This window comes from Prenolepis imparis, unplaced genomic scaffold, assembly GCF_030444845.1.
Source record: "Prenolepis imparis isolate NDT839.2.m4 unplaced genomic scaffold, iyPreImpa1.0 SCAF_10, whole genome shotgun sequence".
Taxonomy (NCBI): Eukaryota; Metazoa; Arthropoda; class Insecta; order Hymenoptera; family Formicidae; genus Prenolepis; species Prenolepis imparis.
In genome coordinates this window covers 12,282,656-12,304,917 of record NW_028141168.1, presented here as the reverse complement: position 1 = coordinate 12,304,917, position 22,262 = coordinate 12,282,656, and the positions used below count along the sequence as shown (strand labels likewise).

The 22,262-nt window shown below is 31.4% G+C and overlaps 1 protein-coding gene across 1 annotated transcript; it reads right to left on the bottom strand.

Moving 5' to 3' along the window:
• Positions 1 to 18,221: 18,221 nt before the first annotated feature.
• LOC145941992 (alpha-tocopherol transfer protein-like) lies at positions 18,222 to 21,864 on the bottom strand. The gene is made up of 7 exons (XM_083048441.1): positions 21,738 to 21,864; positions 20,825 to 20,990; positions 20,318 to 20,422; positions 19,093 to 19,234; positions 18,896 to 19,006; positions 18,671 to 18,776; positions 18,222 to 18,373 (listed from the first exon to the last, which is right to left on the bottom strand). Exons 1-7 carry the CDS (start codon positions 21,862 to 21,864, stop codon positions 18,222 to 18,224), a joined length of 909 nt encoding a protein of 302 aa, XP_082904567.1.
• Positions 21,865 to 22,262: the final 398 nt, after the last annotated feature.

Genomic DNA, 22,262 nt, shown 5'->3' with positions numbered 1-22,262 from the left:
CTGCTTCATATGTACATATGTATATTAAAATATAGTTCGACGCTTGCAGAGACGAAATAAAATTATTTTTGATGGAGATGATCGCTTTAATTGTGTCGCTTGCTCTTTCACAAAAGATGTAAGTTTAGATTCTGCGTTGAAATCGTATTCTATCACATTTCTCTGTTGTTCTGTGAACGAGCGGTAAATTTCGAGTGAAAAGATAGAAGTGAAGATAGGAATAAGATTCAATATAAATTTCTACCTTTCGATTCGTTTTCCCCACCTTTCTTTTACGACAGAATCGAGATAAATTCGCGAATCATAAATATAGAGAGACGTTATAACGTTGTACAAAGCTACATATTGTTTCATAAAATCGGGATAAGATCGAGGAGGCGATGATGAAGGGGAAAGTTAAAAATTCTTCATGGCGTGCCATGACTACCCGAGTCTCGTTCTTTCAATCTAAACCTAAACCTAATAAACGACAATAAGCGAGTAGTAAAGAGTATTTTATGTGTATTTAGTGAGTGTGCCGATGATGCTGAAAATGTCGATCAACCATAATAGATTAGGATGTAAGCAATAACGAATAATACGAAATAATTACGAAGTTTTTTAAATGTACCTCGAACTTATTACATCTTAATCGACAGAGTTTCTAAGAGTATGTGAAAATAAGTACATACGAGAACGAGATTTTAAATGAGATTACAGTAGAATGTAATGAAATATAAATATACTATATGTATATACATATATATGTAGTAAAAAAGAAAATAGAACTATAATATTGTTATTTATAAGAAACATTAAACAAGAATTTTAAATTTATTAGATTCATTATTTTTATGAATTTAATAAATGAATAAAATTTATCTTGTATAAGAGATGAAATAAGATAAAGAAAGGTGATCTTCATGTTATAATTCTCGTGAGATTTATTTACACATATGCACTTTAGAAACGCATGTAATGATAGCTATAGATATATCATTCTAGATTCTAGAGCACACATAATTTTCTTTCCGTAAATATGGAAAAGAAATAAACATAATATAAACATGTATAACATTTTGCTTTTCATCTACAATGACAAATAAGTTAATAATCTCTTTCTTTTTTTCTGTTCTAAGTAAGTACAATATAGTACCTTGACTGCATGGAAAATTTTCCTATTATATTGTAGACCAATCTTTTCATCACCACATATACGTAAGTGTAATGCAAATATATTATATATATGCTTATGAATCATAAGCATTATGATTATATCGTATATATAGAGAAAGGGAGATAAAATTTAACAAAATATATAGAAACAGCGTACTGAATTTTAGACGAATAAATCAATAGATATGATTTCGATAGATAATACTTCAATATTCTCATCTTGCAAAATATTTCTACATCTAAACCTATAATTATAAATCATTTTTTCATGTTTTTATACGAAATTTTATAAGTGTTATGAGTTATATTATAAAATCTTGTTATGTATATTTGTAATGTATATGGATTTTGGATGCTCAGTTATATATTTAAGATTAATTTTTCGAGATTGTTGAACGAGATTGCAATTTTGCAACTGCTTGTTTGCGCAGTAATATACATCAATCGTTCTAAATTGTTTAGCGTATTTGCTAGGAACAAATTAATGATAGTCGTTGTCAATTAATCGGTAATTGTCAAATAAAAATTTTCGCACGGCGGTATTCGGCTCTGGAATTAGCTTTCTCTTAATGTGCCCTTTTTATCGTTAGCTGTATATTGTTTTTCCGTAAACCGAAATAGCTAGAAACGGCAGCCGCGCTATCCTATCAGTCGCGCAATTAAAGTTAAACAACTATAACGAGCTCGGTAGAGTCTGAGCGTTAAATTCGGTCGCGAGTCTGCGAGAAATGTTTCGCAAGGCAAAAAAAAAAAAAGAGATAGGCAGATACAGGTCGAAAAAAAAAGCAAAACTGGTATCGCTACAGAGAGACCGTTGGAGTTTATAAGTTTTAATTGGGAAGGGGTATAGAAAGGGAGGAAAAGGGCAGAGGAACGGACAGCAATTGGAGATCCTATACTCTCTTTCCCGCACAGCGTTTACCGCCGCCCTTCAAACTCTCTGTCACTTCTCGGGTGCTCGTCCCTGTTTATCCGCTGCTACGATAATAATAATACTTACTCTTTGTTTTAGAAATTAACTTCTCGGGCCTCTTGCACCCGCCGCAAATGTAGTCGTAGAAGGAAGCGGCGGGGTGAGAATCCTCTATATTCACTTCAATTAACCGGTAATGGATTAACGGCTTATCTCCTCCTCAGTTTACCCCGACGTTACCCACTATCGTCCTTCAGGGCCGTCGAGAATATCGGCTCTCCAAATGATTTAGTCAAGAACCGTGCATTTGTCTCTTTGAAAAATTTTATTTTTTGCCAAGAATTACATTTTGATTTAACAATGGGGGACGGAAATTGGCTCATTTGTAATGCTTTCTGAGGTAGAATCAAAGCTTTAATATAATATTGTTTCGGATGTAAAAAAACATCTAAAATTATTATTGTTACAAACATGATAATGTTGTATAGGAGAGATACGCGCACGGATCTTGCAAAGAACTTTCTTGGCAACGCGAAGCGTACGAAATAAATTGCGATAAAACTTTAAACACTTTGAAATTTAACTACATTAAATATTTCATGCGCTATATTGTCCGAGACAATATAAATTAATGATGCATTTGAAACTAATAATATACGTCATTCCCTTTGACTTTACTGAATACTGCATTCATATACTTGTATGACGATTCATCCCATTCATACACTTGCGTGACAATCCATTCCATTCGAAGTCCATCATCCGTTGCATTGCAATCGGCACGAAGTTCCGTCGAAGATCTAACGCTGGCAGGAGGGAAATCGCGGCAGTACTTTGTTCGATTAAAGCGAGATACGCTTTGTCCTTGCAGCGAATGGTTGTTCGCAGGATCGATACAAATGAGCGATTTCATTCCATTGTAGTAGGATTGTTTAGTTCCGGCTACCGCGTGACAAGAAGCGAATCCTGAGACTGAGACAAAATCGATACCACGTAGAATTTCATTTTCTATTGAAGTCAAGATTTTAGTAAACAGTATTTTTAAATTTTACTACGCGCGTATAATTAAATAAAATTTGACCCTCTTGATATATTACACATATCAACACGTCGCGAGTTCATCAATAATTTCGTACATTTATTGTCATTAATGTAGGCAGTATTTTATACTCTTTTATTTCCCGTACTTTTACGAGTTATTTGTCTTCATAAATTTCCCATCTTCATAAAAATTAATGTATAATCGTTAAGAATCACGATCTGCAGAGAAAAGTCGGTCGGATAATGAACGTGCGACAGATGCATAAGTACCAAGGTGAAGCTTCGCGGGGGTTATTCTGCTCAAGTATTCCAGAAGTGTTCCGCTCGTAAAAACCAATTCTTTCGCTTTTATATCCGGGAACACAGCTGCGGCTGTGTTTGCACGATGGCAAGAAACAGGCTCGCGTAGAATGAGCGGTTTCAGAAGCTAAAGCGTAGGCCGGTGGCTGCGGTTGCGATAGCAAAAACGGTAACTTCAAACTTCGGACGTGAAAGAGTTTTTTAAATTCGCGAAACACGCACCGGCATGTTACACGGCAGTACTCGTGACGGAGCACTTCGTTTCGGTTTGCACAACAGCGATGAAACTCTCTATCTGTTTATCGATTTTCTCTACATCTGTTTCGCGATTTTCTCCTACTTGTAGTTCTACCGTGAAACCGAAGCAGCACGTGTAATGTGTGTGAGAATTTTCGGCAATAATTATATATAAAAATTTTGATGTATTAATAAAGTTTTTTGTGCATAAAGGGAAATTAATATTAAAATATAGGGAAGAAACTCTTTTTTGTAGAATCAATTGCATTATAATGGATTGATAGTAAATCCACAATTCAGAGATATATTTCTTTTTATATAGTCTATTATTATTTATTATTTTAATTTATTCGTTAGTGGAAGAAACGCTTTCTTTGATAGTGAGAGCGTGATTTGTAAAAATTGAGTTCTCTGGACGTCTTTTAAAGTGACATATTTCGCGTTGAAAGAGCGTAATGTAGATGAAGACTATATATGTATAGGAGGTGCAGATCAGCTCGTGCGATTCCCTTGTGTAATGTGCATCGTGTGTCAGGATCAGTCTGTCCATAAGGCATCCTGGATATCTCGGCGTATCGGGATTGCGTATCTAAATGAAGGATTGACCAGGATCAATGGGGATACCGAATGTCGGATCAGAAACAGGAGGTGAGTTGCCCTTCGTGAAACGAGACGATATTCGCCTAGTTTAGTGTACTAACACATTTCTGAGGATTAAAAATTTGAGCAGTTTTAGTCTATTATTGGAAATATCGAGAATCTCAGATACGCAATCTTTCGTTGTGAAATGTGGAGTTTGTTATGTTTATAATTTTTAATAAACAATTTTATGATATAATACATTTTGTTATTTCAGATAAAATAACGATCTAAAAAATTTATATTGCATTTCTGCATTATTTTTTAGAAAGCGAATATTTTAATTATTTTTAAATAAAAAAAAATAATTATAAGAAAACAGAATATGATATATGACACGATTCAAGTAAGAATAATGTAATTATTTGATTATTGATGTCGCTCCACATTTCGCGCTTAGCACAGAGTTCAAAGTTGTCTGAAGTCCTGTCGTAATCTTATTTGCTTACGGAATGTCCTCTCACAAAAAGGACTCGCGTCGACTCCGTTGTGATCGTGATTTCATCGCGAAAGTCGATTTCAACCGTGGAACAAGGGTGCGCTTTCATTTTATTAGGCGAATAAGAGGTATCAAAGGACCTTGGAGGTAAGATGCGCTATTGCGAGAGGCGAGTATGAGGAAGTGGCGATACAAAAAGAGGGAAAAGTTAAAAAGATCGTCGATGGATTGTAAAGAGTGCTCGATATAAAGAACGAACATAGATAAGTCAGATAAAAGAGAAAACGAATTTTCGACGAGAAAGAGAATCGAGCATTACTTTCACGACATTGCGCTAAAGATCTCTTTTCTGCGATACGTACGCGTTCAAAAGTGTACAATACACATTCGTATCTGCCTTACATTCACTACCTCGGTTACTATGTATATACAATTTTGAGTACATGTTCGAGTATATTAATGTATATACAATTTATCATCAAATACGTGTTACTATATTATGAATAATGTCTGTCGTTTAAAGGCTATTACAAACCGCTATTCTGTTATAACGGCTTTAAGCAGATGCAATATGCCGTTGTGTTTACGCCTATTTACATCAACGATAAAATAATCAAACCATTACGCTTGTAATATTACATTATGTACGACATAGATCTTCCTATTTGCTTGCTTTACAGGGAATTGTTGAGTATAAAGGATTTCATTTATTATTGAATCAATTATCAGAAATGTGTGAGTCATAGTCATACAATTGATTATTTATTCTAATGAATACAGAATTTGATTTGCATTCGTATGTGTGTTTCGTTTCTTTATTGGAGGTAAAATATATTATCTTCTAATAACAATATTTCGATGAGAATCAAAAGATTAGTTTTCGATGTAATTTATATATTCGCGCGTCATATATGTACGTACATACATATATGACGTACATATATATTCATGCTTTCATAGGAAATTTTCGAAAATCCATCTCTGATAATATCTTTGTTGCGTCAAGTAGACAATGGATGTGCTAGAAAAAAATGTGTAACAATAATAGAAAGGAAAAACATTTTCGTACAATTTCGCGATCATCAGAATAGAAAAGTCAAGCTGAGAATAATAAATTAGAAAGCTCTTGTAATTCGCGCGGATGCTCGCTTTGGATCGTAAGATCGGAGCATTACGGTTACTGTACGTCGATATACTCGGGATGAGGATAAAAAACACAGTGTCACGTAAAGTAAAGGAGAGCCCAAGAGGAGATGTTATTCACGGCGATAGGTCGAAGGTCCTGCTGGGATCTTCGTCGGGTGATATTTTAAGCTGCCGTCGGTACTTTTCGATATTTCGTATCCGTCCCAGTTTCGTTGTATTTACTACTCGCATTTTTTTCTTCATTGTGTTCATTGTTAGTTCAGTGCGTTGTTTATCCGAAGGCAGTATTACGACAAAACTTGTAATAAGCGGCAGTACTTAGAAGATTGAAGATTTTTTTAATTAAAAAATTTTAGGAAATAACAAAAATGTAGAGAAATTCAATAAGCTCTGCCGTTACAGATTGAAAGGATCTCGCGACTAAACGAATTACCCTCCGCGCCATGTTGACATATGTAAATAGTCGCTGACATACTGGAAACAAAATACATGATGTTAAACGTGTATATTAAGCTTGGAGTATTAGTGGAATTGATGAGATGCAGATTGCTGCGTGTACTTCGTAACAAAGTTCACGTTCAGTAAATGCAGCAAAATTATATACATGTTATATTATAACTTAACTCCCTCGTGTGTTTTCTCTATTAGAATGTTGTGTGATCGATAGAGATGGTTCGGGTCAAGAGATACTTCTGCTTAAACTCAACGATGATATTAATTTTTTTTCGTCAGAGGTGCCGTTCACTTTAGTCTGGCTTCCTCCTACTTTTTATTTCCGTGTAAGCTAAGGGGAGGCGATAAGGTCAACCATAAAAGTTCTTGCCAATAGAGAAAAAAGAATCTCTCGTGGAAAAGTGGTCTTGCGCTGAGGCAGGTCATAACTCGGATCGCGCTACCGGAGATACTTCGCACTCAATACCGTTAAAGGAAACTCTTAAAGAGTTCGGCGCGGACGAGCGATCTTGTGATTTAAGGTATACGGTATCATTAGGCCGTGATTTTCTCGAACTAAACTCTCTGATCGTATCGATGTGTAACGTTTCGATATACGATATATACGATATACGATATACGATATAAAATTTCTGTCGTAAAGACAAAAATCAGAAATAAAAATATATTATAAACTTATCTATATATTTTAGTGCTGAAAAAATTTTAAACTATATAAAAAAATATTTATATAAAACTATAGAATTAATTTTAATCGTTTGATTCGTTCAATGAACATACGTCGAAGAATTTTTTTATTTGTATGGAACAGTTGACACATCTTTCCTCGATTTCTTTACGAGCGCATTCCCGTCTCCGCTCCAGTTTTGTCGCGGGCATCCATCGTTCGCAGGAAGCAATTCGTAGTTTTCCAATCAGAGAACGAGAAAGGCGGACTCATTTTCCGGGCGCTACGCGACTTGCATTATATTCTGAAACCGGAAACGGTCGATCAGTAAGGACCGCGCCGCGACTCCGAAGCAGAAGGCAAGGCTGCACGTTTTCTTCCCTTCGTTGCCCACGGGAGCGCTACTCGAGATATCGTCTCTATTGTCCCTTTAATCGGAAAAATCAAAGTTTTCCGAATCACTACGAGTTGTACGTGATCTCGCGAGACATTTACTTCCAAAACTAATCGCGATAAATAAAATCTCTCGAACTTGTATTTTTGTGGTTCGAATATATTCGTGATTTGAGTCAATCAAATAATACTATTATCATTTTAATTTTACGTTACGTGTCCATTAGCATTTACAAGGAAATAAAAAGTGAAAAGAAGCCAGACTAAAGTGTGAACGGCACCTTTGACGAAGAAAAAAATATCGCCGAATTTAATTTTTTACAATGTTTTACACATATATCATTTTTTCCATCTTTTATGATTTATTATACATAAAAATGAATATGGTATACCTCGTTTTAGTGCAATATTCTCGCTTAGATTTTCTCGAAATGAATTATTAATCAAGTATTTATTATGAAGAGAAATGTTCATTTATGATAAAATTACTTTTTCGGATATTAGTAAGATTATGAATAACTAGAGAACATATGTAAAAATATGGAGGACATTTTTCGCACATATTCTAGATAGTCTATCGCAGCGAGTTAGCGGACAGTCTGCATTTTTTATTGGATATGTAGCAATTAAGCCGCTTAAATCGCCATGTCGGCGCTAATTTATGTCCTTGCTGGAAAGATCAGCGCGTAACTCGTGATTAATTGCAATTTTTACCAGAGCATCCCTTTCGTCGGGGTTAAATTAGAGTAGGATTTTCTTGTCGATTAACGTGACGTGTATGCCCGGATTTTGTGAACATAATCATTGTCGTTATTCGCGTAACGAATAATAGCTAGTAGATTTTTTAATTTTTAAATTCCCTGCGCTTATTAAAAAATATATTCTGCTTATTAAAAAAAGACATGCTCTTTTTTCATTGAATGTATTATGTTTATTTGATACTTATTATTGTTGTTTATGACATATATAACTTTTGAAATACTTTGCAACATAAGTATAATAGTAAGAAATTCTATGCAGATGTGATTTATCATATCAGTCACATATAATTGTAAAGAAATTCAAAATATTAATACGTATGAAAGTACATACGAAATGATTAAAAGCAAATCATTAATGTAGTTTATCGGCTAATTTAAGAGTAGCTAAATGGCCAATTTTCCAGGTTAAGTGATCTATTTTTTGCTTGCTCATGGTATAGTGTAGCGCGATGGCTTGATCGTCGGAATTAATTTGCATGATAAGCGGCATGGCTAAGAAACCCGTGACCAGACCGAAAATACTGAAACCTATCGTAACGCTATTAGCCGTTAATAATTCATCCTTTGAAACGTGTCATTATGCTTATGCAAGATTTTACATTTATTAAGTCAAGTAATTGTGCAGCTTTAATATTGGAATACAGGTTTGCATTTTTGTTTGTAACACAAGTGAATTTGGATTGATAAGACAAATATTTGTTGATTGATAAAGTTATGTTAATTTCCTTGTTGAATTTTTATACATATTCGTAAAATTGTTATATTCAATTCCTGGAAAATTAAATTCTTCCTGTTGCACGAATAATGAAAAAACGCTATTTGAAAAATGCATAAAATTTAAATAATTATTTACGGGAGCTATGTAGTATCGTTATCGCCGATGGTCGACACGTACAATTCATTCTCTTTTTAAAGATTTGATTTCTTGATTTGCAATCCTACAAAAACATTCATTAAAAATCGTTCGTATCTATATTTAAAATCACCAGTAAAATTATTATTAAAAGCGAGCTTAAAATATGTGGAGAATAAAGAAAATGCGAATAAAAAGCATAATAACTTGCTTCAAATTACCGCATGAGCTTGATATACATATAGTTCTTCGTTGCGTATGTGTTGCAGGGAATGGAAAAAGTTTCAAAAATAAAAAAAAATATTCATGTTACGCGTGCTCGTTATCGTTCAACTCTTTCTCGTTGTCTGCATGCACGATGGTCAGTAAAAAAGTTACGTGTAGTCGATATTTTGCAGAATATGTATGCACGTTATGGTTGCTTTGTAATAGTAAATGTTTTCTGGAGACTGAGATTTCGAAATTAGGAATTTTGTTTAGAAGAGATTTTTTGCATTTTAATTATATATTTTATATCATTATTTAAAAAAATATATATATTGTATTATATTATTTCATATATAAGTATATTAATTATATGAAATATTTTAGTATATTTAGATTGATTTTGAGAATATTATTAAGAAGTTAAAAAAAAAGTTGCAACTTGATTTTTTTCTTATGAGTCTTTTATTATCTGTACATTTTTATCCGGACAAACGAAGTGGAAGTCGATTTCGCTGACTGAATCGTGTCAATAGGTGACAAAGGAAGACAATAATGGTTTTTGTCTTTATCGTCACCGAACACACGCAATGAAAGAAAAGCATCAGTGTCTAAAGTTAATGCGGTAATACAGAAAAATGATTGGAGATGTGATCGTTTACGCCGAACGAGTACAGAAAAAGTTTAAAAAAAAATACAAGTGAATAAAAGCGAATAAAATAAATGTAATAATGTGCGTTTTTCAATATACGCAATATCGAAATTGTTAGATATTGTCAGTGAAAATGCTAAATGCACGATATTTTTTTGCTTTTTCTCGTTGATGATCGTATTGGGAATCATAATTTTCGGTTTTGTTTATGCATGGTGGTCGATGAGTCTCTCCTGAAATTGTAGAAATTGGTTCGTTAATATCTAAGACATCTCGGAGCTCGAATCGAGAATGGTACTCAGCTTCAGCAATAGCGTCAAAGTGGATTTCATGGTGAGGCCGACATAGGATGAACGGTACTCTTGAGAGAGAGAGAGAGGAGGATAGGTGCTGCTGGCAATGAAGAGGTGAACTCCGTCGAGCGTCATTACCTGCCATCGCTTCATTGATTCACGATGAAGTTTTAGCATAGTTGTTGAGCTCAAGGAGCCTGACCTACGTTACTAGGTTACCGTCCTTCCTTTAGAATTTGTAGTGAAAGTGTGTATAATAAATTCGCTACAGCACACATTTAATCTGAATGCGTAAAAAGAAAATAATAATTTGCAAGCAAACTTTACATATATATAACTTTGATATAATAACTTTAGAAACTCTTAAACTAGTAATATAATTTGTTGCAAAGAAAGAGAGAAAGAGAAAGAGAGATAGGGGGGAGGAAGGAAGAGAGAGAAGAATAATTATCGAATAAATGTAGAATTTGATATTTTTTGAAAATTCAGCAATTTATTTGTATCAAGCAAAATTTTATACGATGCAGTAGAATATCTTTACAGGGAATGAATTATTTCAAAACGGAGAATCTTTTTTTCACCAATCCGGATTTTAATTATATGTATAATTTCGGATAATGCGGACATTTAAAATGGAATTAAATCTAAATTGGACAGGCACATCGTCATAGTTCTAATTGCGTTCGTTATTTGCCATTAATTTCTTACGTATCGTCGACATCTGCGATATTAAGCAAAATATTAAGTTTTTATACCTCAATAAGGACTGCTATTACATCTGGCGGAGAAATTAAAAATGAAACATAGCCTTAGTAGGAAGTATTAATTAAATACTTTGTTTTAATTTACCTACTCGTGAATCTGTTGTCAACCTTCTATATTTTATGATACGTACTTATTTACTTAATTAAATTATAAAATTATATCGTTAATTGTCATTTGTCAGCATCGAATCGAATGTGTATAGGTTTCATTATATTCGAAGAGAGATTCATTTTCTAAGAATCTTTACGAAATAATCTGGTATTCGCGTGTCTTTTTGGAATAAATTATTGTTCTATTATTGTATTAATAATTTCTACAATTGGCTATACGTTTTGTTTAATTAGAGCATTATTGTGTAGGAAAGGATAATAGAATTTCCTAGCGGTGTGCACTCATGCGATTACATCAAAATGTGAAACGATGTTCTCTCAATAGGAGAACATTTTGATATTATATTCATTGATTATAGAATGTAATACATTATAGTGCAATGCGTCATTGACGAATGCATAGCATTACTTGTACTATTCGCACTAACATGGTCGCAAATAACATTTTCAACCCTAGAATCGGGGCAAAATTACATTCTGCATAATATATATTCATAATATAAATCACATAATTTATCTAATCACATAACGTTTGTTATATAATACGTTAAATTATAATTCTTAAATTTTTCATAAATTTTGGTTATCATATTTAAAAATAGTAAATATTATAGGATTGTAATATATAATTTAATGCGAAGCAGTAATAACTTAAAGTATATATGACGTAGTAATATAAATAACGAGTTTGTAAATAATCGCGCTCAACATCGTCCATCTGCCATGCATTATCGTTTGCTGACCACTTAATCGAACCAATACATATATATATATATATATATATATATATATGTACATATTTTCACCGCATATGTTCCACCGCTGCGGCAGCAGAAGTTTCTCTCTCCCAAAGAAACTTGCCCAATAAATAATTCCTTGTTAAGCCGTCGCGGACTTGGCGCAATGGTGAGCAAAAGACGCGGAGAAAAAGAACGATCGTCTCGATGTGCGCGAGTAAAGAGATCGTGGCCGCGTTGGAGGAGGGTAGGAGGGAGATAGGCGCTAGGAGTACGTGCAACAACGAGGTCGACGATAATAAATAGAACGATGGATTCAGTTCGCGATTCGGCGAGTTTCCACGGCGCTTTTATATAAATAACGCAGACGTAGCGGCGCGGCTCTCGTAAAACTGAATTATGTCCCACCTACCCTTGTCACGCTGCACTCAGCCGTCCGCAGGGCGGATTCATCGCCGGTCATTCGCCACGCGTGCACGCGATCGTACGTGGCTCGGTGCATGGTGCATTTGCGCGATCGGGATAAAACGGACGGAACATCCCTTACGAGATACGATCGTGATTGACCGGCCGCGACGGAGAACAACTTTATCCAATGCGGCGAATTCTTTCCAGGGGGTGATTTTTTAAATTCCCCTTTCGGCGCACACGCTTGCGCGGATCATCTAATACGGCGCCGATCGAAATTTATCGATTTCACCTTTGCCTGCTAAAGCTTTGTTAGCGAACGATCGTATTTCGCGCGGTGCGAGGTATCGCGAGGTGAATACGAAATCGACACATTTTACGATATTTCGGATGAGAGCTCTACGCGAGAATTTTTCTTACAATATATTACATATCGTGAGAAAGATATACACACACACATTTATTTAATTTATTATCACTTTTATGTGATATTATTGCTGCTGATTTTTTTTTACAAAAAGATGAAAGTTTGTAAAGCTCTCATGTTTGTAGAATAATTCAAATATAATTAAAAGTGACATAACACATGTGTCTCATTCTATTATTATATTAGTTTCATTAAATAATTTCTTTCTACATATAGAAGACTTCAAAAAGATAAATAAGAATATTTTGATATTTTTTAAATAGATGATTCCATTATTTTGCAGAGAGTGATTATTTATCATTTCATTAATTATCTTGTTTTTATAAGACTAGAACAACCCGCTACGCGCGCGCCATTCCTCGATTTTACATAAAAAAGAATGATATTTTTATATAAAGTTTGTTTAAACTTGAGTAATATTTTTTGACAGAAATCAGCTGATTAAAGAATTAATTTGCTAATTAAATTTTAAAATAAAAATGTTATAAAAAATAATGTGATAAAAAATGTTATAAAAAATAATGTGTTTAAAATAATAATGTGATAAATAATATAAAATTATAATACTTATAATACTATAAACTTTATAATTATTTTATAATACTTTAAACTCGAATAATATTTTTTGACAGAAATCAACTGATAACTGTCAAAAATAGTAATCGAGTTTAAGGAATTATAACATATTATTTAAAACATATTATTATTTTAACTTTTATAACATATTTTTATTTTAAAATTTAATTAGCAAATTAATGCTTTATATAAAAATATCATTCTTTTTGATGTAAAATCGAGGAAGGACGCGTGCGTAGCGCGCGTTTGTGTTGTTCTAATCCCTTTCTAATGAAGGCATGTTAAGTCGATTCTCGCAAGTATTGTTGCCTCTTTTTCGCGATATTGATTAGCTGCCTCGATTTGTGTTGTGCGTTATATTCATAGCATCGAGAGGCTGTCATTGCGAGGATTAGTAGTTTGACAGTTTGTCCAAAATAAAATTAAATAAAATAATAATATGTTTTAAATAATATGTTTTAATACTTTAAATTTAATTAATATTTTTGGCAGTTATCAGCTGATTTCTGTCAAAACATATTAATTGCGGACAAAGTATATATTATAAGTATATATTATAACATATTATATTATTTACAACATATTATTACAATTAAAATAATATTTTGTAAGTAATATAATATGTTATAATATACTTTATACGCGATTAATACTTTTTGATAGAAATCAGCTGATAACTGTCAAAAATATTAATCGAGTTTAAAGTATTATAACATATTATTTAAAATTTAAAACATAATATATTATTTTATTTAATTTTATTTTGCACAAACTGTCAAACTGCTAACCCTCGCGATGACAGCTGCTCGATGCTATGAATATACCGCACAACTGGATTCGTCCAGCGAATCGAGACAGCGAATCTGCATCGCGGAAAAGCGACAACTATGTCAATAACATGCCTTTTCCAGAAAGGGATTAGAATGTCTTATTTTTTCAAACGATGTAAATATCAGATATATTTGTGGCGAATGAAAGTATACTTATAAATTTTACGAATGGCTGTTTGAAGTAAAGTTTAAAATTGCATTGTTAGCACAACTACTTTTAGCAAATTACTTTTGTTTAATTATTTCTACTTAAAGATTAAGATAATGTTTAACACTAGTTTATATCTAAAAACCGGATGTAAAACCAGATTTAATTTTTTGCAGCGATAGCTGATAATATTTAGAAACAATTAATTAGAATAATATCGAATATAGTAGGATAACACAGTCACATTTACAGTATTATATACATAATTAATACAATATTTACTTTACCATTACTGTTTAATCTAACATTATATGGCATTTTCTCAGCTTATTTTACCATACTTTTGCTTATTTTAGTAGTTTCAACAACAAGTTATAAGATGTAATAAATAGGATATAAGACATAATTTTCAGTTTTATCGCATTTTGTGATCTGACATTGATACAATAAAATCAAGACTTTCATTATATGATAGTAAGTTGTGAAACATAAAGACACATTTCTAGAAAAAAGACTGGCATATGTTACCCGCGAGAGAAAAAAATGTCGCGACAAACTCATAATACAATGACACGATATTTCGTACATTGCTGTAAAAACATTATCCTATGACGTAGCACATCTGAATGAATATATTCCGAGGAGAGAGAGAAATCTCTCTCTCTCTCAGCGATGCATACTGTCTTTGAAAGCTTCGTCCTTAGACCTCTCGTTGCCGAAATAGGGGATCCATTATTCATCGGTAACTTCGCAGGATTTTTCTCATGCAAACCCTCGGACATTTTAGTAAGTGAATTTTACTATGCAGACGAGACTGCGCCGAGGAGGGAAATAGCGTGCGGAATATTCGCCTACAACACACTGCACTTTTATGACAACTATACGAAGGAATCCTTCCAACGCACGGATAGCAGCAATTGCTTTTTCAACGCTCTGTATTCGGTGCTCCTTTGTGACCTATCCGGGAATATATGGTTTTGTATTTCCAAAGGGATAACCGGTGCGCAAGTCACGAATCCTTTAGATTTTGACGTCGATGTCATCCCGAGTTACGAAGCGTAAAAAGCTGAGATGATTTACTTTCGCAATAAATTATATCAGACTTAGATTTATTTTACAAAGGAGAATATAAACATAATATGTAAATATATTTTATTATATAATGATTTAATTATTATATGATTGACGATAATTTGACATTCTAGGGCAATGGTTAGAATTAATTTCCAGCTGTATCGATTGTTTCATCGATCAATATGACCGTCTACGTCTCTACGTCAACTAGCGTATATTCTTCGATATGTGTCTGTATATGTATAATAGTCACTTCTAATTAGATGTAGAATATACGCTTCGAGGTTGTTACGTGTATTGCAATATTTACTGTTTTCTTCTTTATCTGCGAGTTATACTTCGTATTGACGATGCTCCTTTTTGTTATTTAAAAAAAATATTTGTATTGTTACAATAATAGCTTATCCCCTTTTCCAATCAAACAGACGTTATCTGTTTTTCTATTTTTAATACTTCATTCTTTTGTTAGTAATTCAAAATGATTTTTGTTTTAAATAATGGCTATCTATATTATCTCTTCATATATGAAACAGAAAGAAGATAAAATTACATTATGTTTAGAAAAAAAAATAATTTTAATTATTATTATATACATATGAGAATGTGTTTATTGGTAACAAAAACAATTTTTATCAGATTATTGGTAAATGATAAATGGATAGAAAATTTATTTATCTGATTATGTATAAATAAAAAGAACATAGTTAAATAACGAATATACCTCGCAGATTTTTAGATGCAAGACTTTTGAAATCAATAACTAAGAAGTTAAAAATTGTTATAAAATGCATAAGCAAATATATAATTACGATTTTTACATACACTGTTGAGTTAATTTTTTAGGAAAAAATTACGTCACGTTATGTGTTCGCAATATCAGATGACAAGGTTCTTTTCGATGTTACTGTCTTAATAAACAACTATTTTAATTCGACAAAGCAATGTGCGAAATTCTCAGGAATTATCTCGATCCCTTTCTACGCAGTGACGAGCAGCAAGCGGAATCGTTTCCGTGTGCATGCTCATCAGTCTACCAGGGACAACGTGTTGAGGCATATAGGAAAACGAGGAAACTTCGCTACAGCGAATTTCCATTTAGAGAGATTTTGCGATACCCGCAGAGTCGGTGTAAGTCTTCACGGATTGGCGCAAGATAAGGATAACTTCTATCCCTTTCTTCTGCTGGAAATTGAAAATAAGTAGCTACAGATTGTGTGATAATCCGACTTTCCAGCCATTCGCAGTATCCTTTGCCCTTTTGTAAACGAGACAATGCTTTGCAGAGACACAATGACTATTGGTTTCTAGCTATTAATTATGCAGCAGAACGCTATTGTATTACGTTTCTTAATCGTAGTGTGGAAAAAGAATATTTATTTATGTACAATACATATATATATATATATATATATATAAAATATAGCAGATTATATAGATGTTTGCAGTAAGCAAATAGTATGTATGTATGACTTTTTGCTACACATTTATGTAGCATGAATTTAAAGGAATATTATGTTGAGTATTTTATAAAATAACTTTCATTTTTTTTCTTTAAAAAGTATACACCTTATTTTAATTAATATCAAAGTATACACATATATAAAGGAAGAGATGCTTGAATAAGGATATGCTGTTTCTAAAAAATTCATTGTTATGCATATTAGAATTAATCTTTATTAATTAAAAAGAAAGTATTTATTTTCCGTGAAGACTTACACCGACTCTGCGGATATCGCAAAATTTATTACAGATATTCTTAATATACATAATATTTCATGAATCACTGCTATTTCTGTGTGAACTACTGTGAATATAAATGTGCTTTAATGATCTATTACGTAAACTGCTTTATACATACAGATGTATTATATATAAGAGATGATTAGTTTATTTACACATAATTACCTCGTGTGTGTGTGTGTGTGTGTGTGAAATGTTTTATTAACGAACAAATTTTATCGTAACATTTTTATTAACACTACATATCAAGTTTTTTTTTTTAATATTCTACAAGAAATGACATTACAATTTATACAATACGTTTATGCATGACTTTACATGCAATAACAAATTGATAGTATCATATATCAATAAAAGCCGATATACGCGAAAATTGCGGTTTCAGCGTGGTATATGTCCTTCGAAAGGTTTCAGCGCGGGCCAAGGGTGAATTGCAAAGGGCGGTCCGAGGCCATTTATTATCCCCATTATCGTGCTTCTGACCTCACTGTCTGCTCCCTCAGGACTTGAACACACCTAACATACAATCCCCTTTCACTCTCGACAATGCTGCTCTTGTCTCGCTATCGAAATATAGTCGACAGCATCGATAGTCTTGGAACCACGTTCGATCGTGTTTTATCAAACATTTGTCTGTCTACTATCCATGACAATTGGTTGACAATAAAATAGTCTATGGTTAAAAGATTCAATATTTGGTTACTAAAGATAGGAAGTAACACAGGAGGTTATTTGCTCGTTAGACAGTGCTTTTCAAACACAAGTTTTTAAAGAAACAATTTCTTTAAGAAGGAAGAGAGAGACTTATGAAAATTCTTATAAATATTGCCATATAACATGTGTATTATATGTATATATGTAATCGTAAATCGTCTTTCACATCTCTTGCAACATTATTACTAGAATATATGCATATATTTTACAACATCATTTTTGTGTGTAATTTAACATTTATTTATCATTTGTTATGATAGTGCCTAAATAATATTCTATTATTGCGTGCTATAATTTTCGTTTCCTACATAGCAATGTTAATGAGATTATTTACTTATTTATTTATTTTACTTAATGGATATTAGTTTCTGAGAATTCTTTACACTACATGTAATTATTTGTGTGTGTATTATATCTATATATATATGTATATATATATCCGAACAAAAGCCTTATACTATATAATATAATATATATATATATATATATATATATATATATGTACACACACACACACACACACACACGTACAAAAACATAGTTATATTAGTCAATGTTTAATTGTCGAAATGTTCCTGAAACTCCAAACAGATCGTTTGGATTTATTATAGAATTCGATTGAAGAGATTCATTAACTTTAACTTTTTCTTGCTCAAGAAACCATTTTCTTCGTTCTACCAATTTTGCTTGCCACATATCTGAAATAATATCATAAAATTCTGAAACATTCTCCAATATTTAAATAATAAACACTTAAAGATTCTTAAATAAAAATTTTTAATATTAAATTAAACAAATTTGTCATAGGAAAAATAAATAATTAATGTTAGGATGATTTAAAAAAAAACAATATTTTTTTACTATATATAAATATATATTTAAGTGCAACATTATCATTTATTTTTTAATCTTCTAACATCTCTTTTTAAATATGAAAATTCGAGATAAAATCAATGATAAAACACATACGAATTTTTTCGGAAAGAATATTGTACCTGAAATAATATTCATTGATGATTGTTCACCGCCGTATTCTATTGGTAAAATAGATCTTGGTATAATTCCGTATAATGACTCTGCTCCAGATGTATAAATACGTATCTAAAATGTGTCATAATTAAAGCTATTATTCAATTATTTCAGTTTATACATACGAAATATAAAAATTATATAATAATTATGCATAAATTTTTATCAATTAAATTTTAATTTATACTTACTCTGTTTACAAGTTTTGCTTTCACCACTGCTTTAATCATTGATAGGAAGATATCGGTAAAACTTTGTGCATTTATCATATGAATTGCTTTGATTCTTAACCCATATGATTCCTATAAATAAATTGATAGAATAATAAAAATTAATTTTTACAAAGTATATATTATGTATATAGTAAAATCAATAATTTCTTACATACCAAAATAGTCTCCATTCTTTTTAATACAGATGGTGTAAACTTCATAATATGATTGAAAGTTAAATTGCTACAATCATAAATGATAACCTCGGAATTAACTATATCTTCCTCTACACGCATCTCAAATATCATGCAAACATATCTGTAATATTAGGAAATAGCATATATTTCTTATTGATTTTATCTTGATATCTTCATAAAGACGGATAATTTATATATATATATATATATATATATATATATATATATATATATATATGTATAAACTAGTTTTTATAAAATTATCAACAATCAATCTTATTGCTTATCAAATTTGATACATATAATTCGAATTGCTTTATTTGACTGAAACTATAAATATCTAATCCCGATATATTATAGAAGAATACGCGTGAAAGAAAAGTGGCAACAAATTTTTTATGCATTTTCTTTTTTTATCCCGTTTTACCGAAGTTATCGATTTTAGCTTTTCTTCTCGATATGCACTATTCAGAATAGTGGAACTGTAGTAGAGGAAAGAGCAGGGCGTGAAGGTATCTTGTTTCTATCTCATTATCGATAATAGCAAGCACAAGAGAAGGGGGCTTGCATACTTAACTTGCACGGAGATAGAGGGAGAGGGGTAATATAGACCGGAAAAAAGATTTCAAAGATTGTGCGGAATAAAGCGAGAGAATCGATCCGTGATCGGCTGGATAGCATCTTGTGAAAGTGCTTAAACCAAAATCGCGGCATAATAACGTTAAATAATAATTTCGTCAGTAGTGAGAATTATATTATCGCGTGAATCACGATAATATAGAAAGTCATGCCGCGTTTGTAGTGCCGTGTAAAACTCAATTTTTTTCTTCTTTATTTCGTTGTTTTATCATCGCCGACTATATTGTCTTTTTTTTATTTTATCTCTTCATGTGTGTTATAATTATATTGTCTTGTAAATTTAGCGTCTTTAAGGTAAAAGTAAACATTCTCGTGACTTGTGCTAATTTCTTTTGTTATGCGCGATCGTGAAAATACGTGATAAGATCTGATAATTTATAAATTTTTTAAAGAAAAATATTGTGAAAATATATATATTCACACGCTCAGGCACACTACAAGAAAGTATTTGTAAAAGAAAAAATCGTTCTACCATATTAATACCGGTCGTTTTACTGTATTTGTATATACCGTTATCATATATTTATTATACGTACATTATGTTTAACTTAGACATTATACGTACTTTATAGTTGCATATATATCAAACACAGAGCTGTCATTATGTATAAATCGAATAATACTTATTCTATAATTTTCCGGTGTTAATTTTGGTAGAACTACCCATTGCCTGAAATAAATAAATATTTGTTAGGATATCTCTCATATGAATTCTCTTCTTTTTCTCTTTCTTTTTCTTTCACACACACACACACACACACACACACACACACACACACACACACACACACACACACACACACACACACACACACACACACACACACATTCCTTCTCTCTTTTCGTCTTTTCTCTTTCGACTCAAAAGTAATTGATTATAAAAGACTATACAAAAAATTAGTAAAAACTATATATATTCATATTTGTATGTTTCACTGTACTACTATATTAAACTGTCAAATGTTTTTGAATGATATAAGATATTTTACATTTAAAATATCATTAAAGTATATTAAACAAGAATTTAACTCGTGATGTGCTGTTCAGATACTATATATATGTAGTTACTTACATATATGTAGCTATTTTAATCATATTATCGTTTAATGGATCGAAATTGCTGTAAACTTCTGGAATCAGATTACGAATAGTATAATGCAAATCCAAGCGTTTTTTGGCTTTTTCTAAATTTAATTTTGCACCGTATACGTAGAACTTTAATCGTTGTTCAGAGATATCTGTGAAACAAAATAATGTTAGTTATTACAGCATGCTAAGATTTCATAATAAAAAAAATCATAAATAGATACAATGAAAAGTACGTTGGAACCCTACCATCTGCCAACATATATACATACAAGAATATGTGGAATGTAGCATACTAATTTTATCAATTTTATTAATAATTAAACGCATAGTGGCTACATATTATAGCGATTCGTATTTGGAAAAGCAACGTGAAATAATCCATTTTTATCGAAACTATGCGCGGAAGAAGTTATACATATAATTTATGTATATACATATAATAAAAATTAATATTTTTCTTTTTTATATACAATAAAATGTTACATTTGCAATATATAAATAAGTGTATATATTAATATTTAAAGAAAATTGCCGTTTATTATCGTTCTATTTTTATGTTGCATATTTTATGATATGTATTGAAATAATTGTAATTTGTCTATTATTCGGGAAATGGGAGAATTCGTGACATCTAACATATATTTATTATAAGAAAATATTGTTTTTCAAATATTCAATATTCGATTTCTGATCAACTTATCGAATACTTTGTATATTCTTTTGGTACACACTTATAATTACACTACACATATAAATTATGCGTATATGCGTTATATGTTTTATTTATATTTTTCATAATGCATTAGTATATTTATGGAATGTGTTTTCTAGATTTGAAAATAATATGTAATAAATTGACCAATAAGATTATTTTTTTGGAATTTTAAAATGCAAACCTTGAGGAAGATGGAGTTGCTGTTTCAGCCATAATCGAAGTATATCCAATAGCTCTTCTAGAAGTTGCTCGTTTCCTCTCAGTTCTTCTAATATTTCTTTCAATGTTGGCATTTCAAGTTTAAGCATTTTCGTGATATTGTTTGTTTTTCACAAAATTAGATAGGCACTGAAATTATTGCAAATTTTTACTATATAATAGTCATGTATTTTGATCTTTATCGAATAGTATTAATGAAAGCAATTATTTTTAACATATGCTTATTGAAAGCAATACTTTAGTATGAATTAAACAGTTACGTTAATAGTGTTTTATGTTATTATGTTTTAATTATGTTAACATGAACTTATAAATAATCTATAATTGTATAATATACGATATGAATAACGTATGTATATATATTTCATTTTTTTATAATATTCTTTTATAAAAGAATTATTCTACTCTTTTTTAAACACGTAAACATTTTTGTATACGTTATTCTATGTTAAATATAATAACTATAATTAATAACAATATATATACA

Coding starts and splice junctions, on each gene's coding strand:
- LOC145941992 (XM_083048441.1), bottom strand. CDS start 21,864: ATGCTTAAACTTGAAATGCCAACATTGAAAGAAATATTAGAAGAACTG. Junction 19,235..20,317: donor GATATATATGCAACTATAAA/GTACGTATAATG, acceptor CTAATATTACAG/ATATGTTTGCATGATATTTG. Junction 18,374..18,670: donor ATCAATGAATATTATTTCAG/GTACAATATTCT, acceptor ATATTATTTCAG/ATATGTGGCAAGCAAAATTG.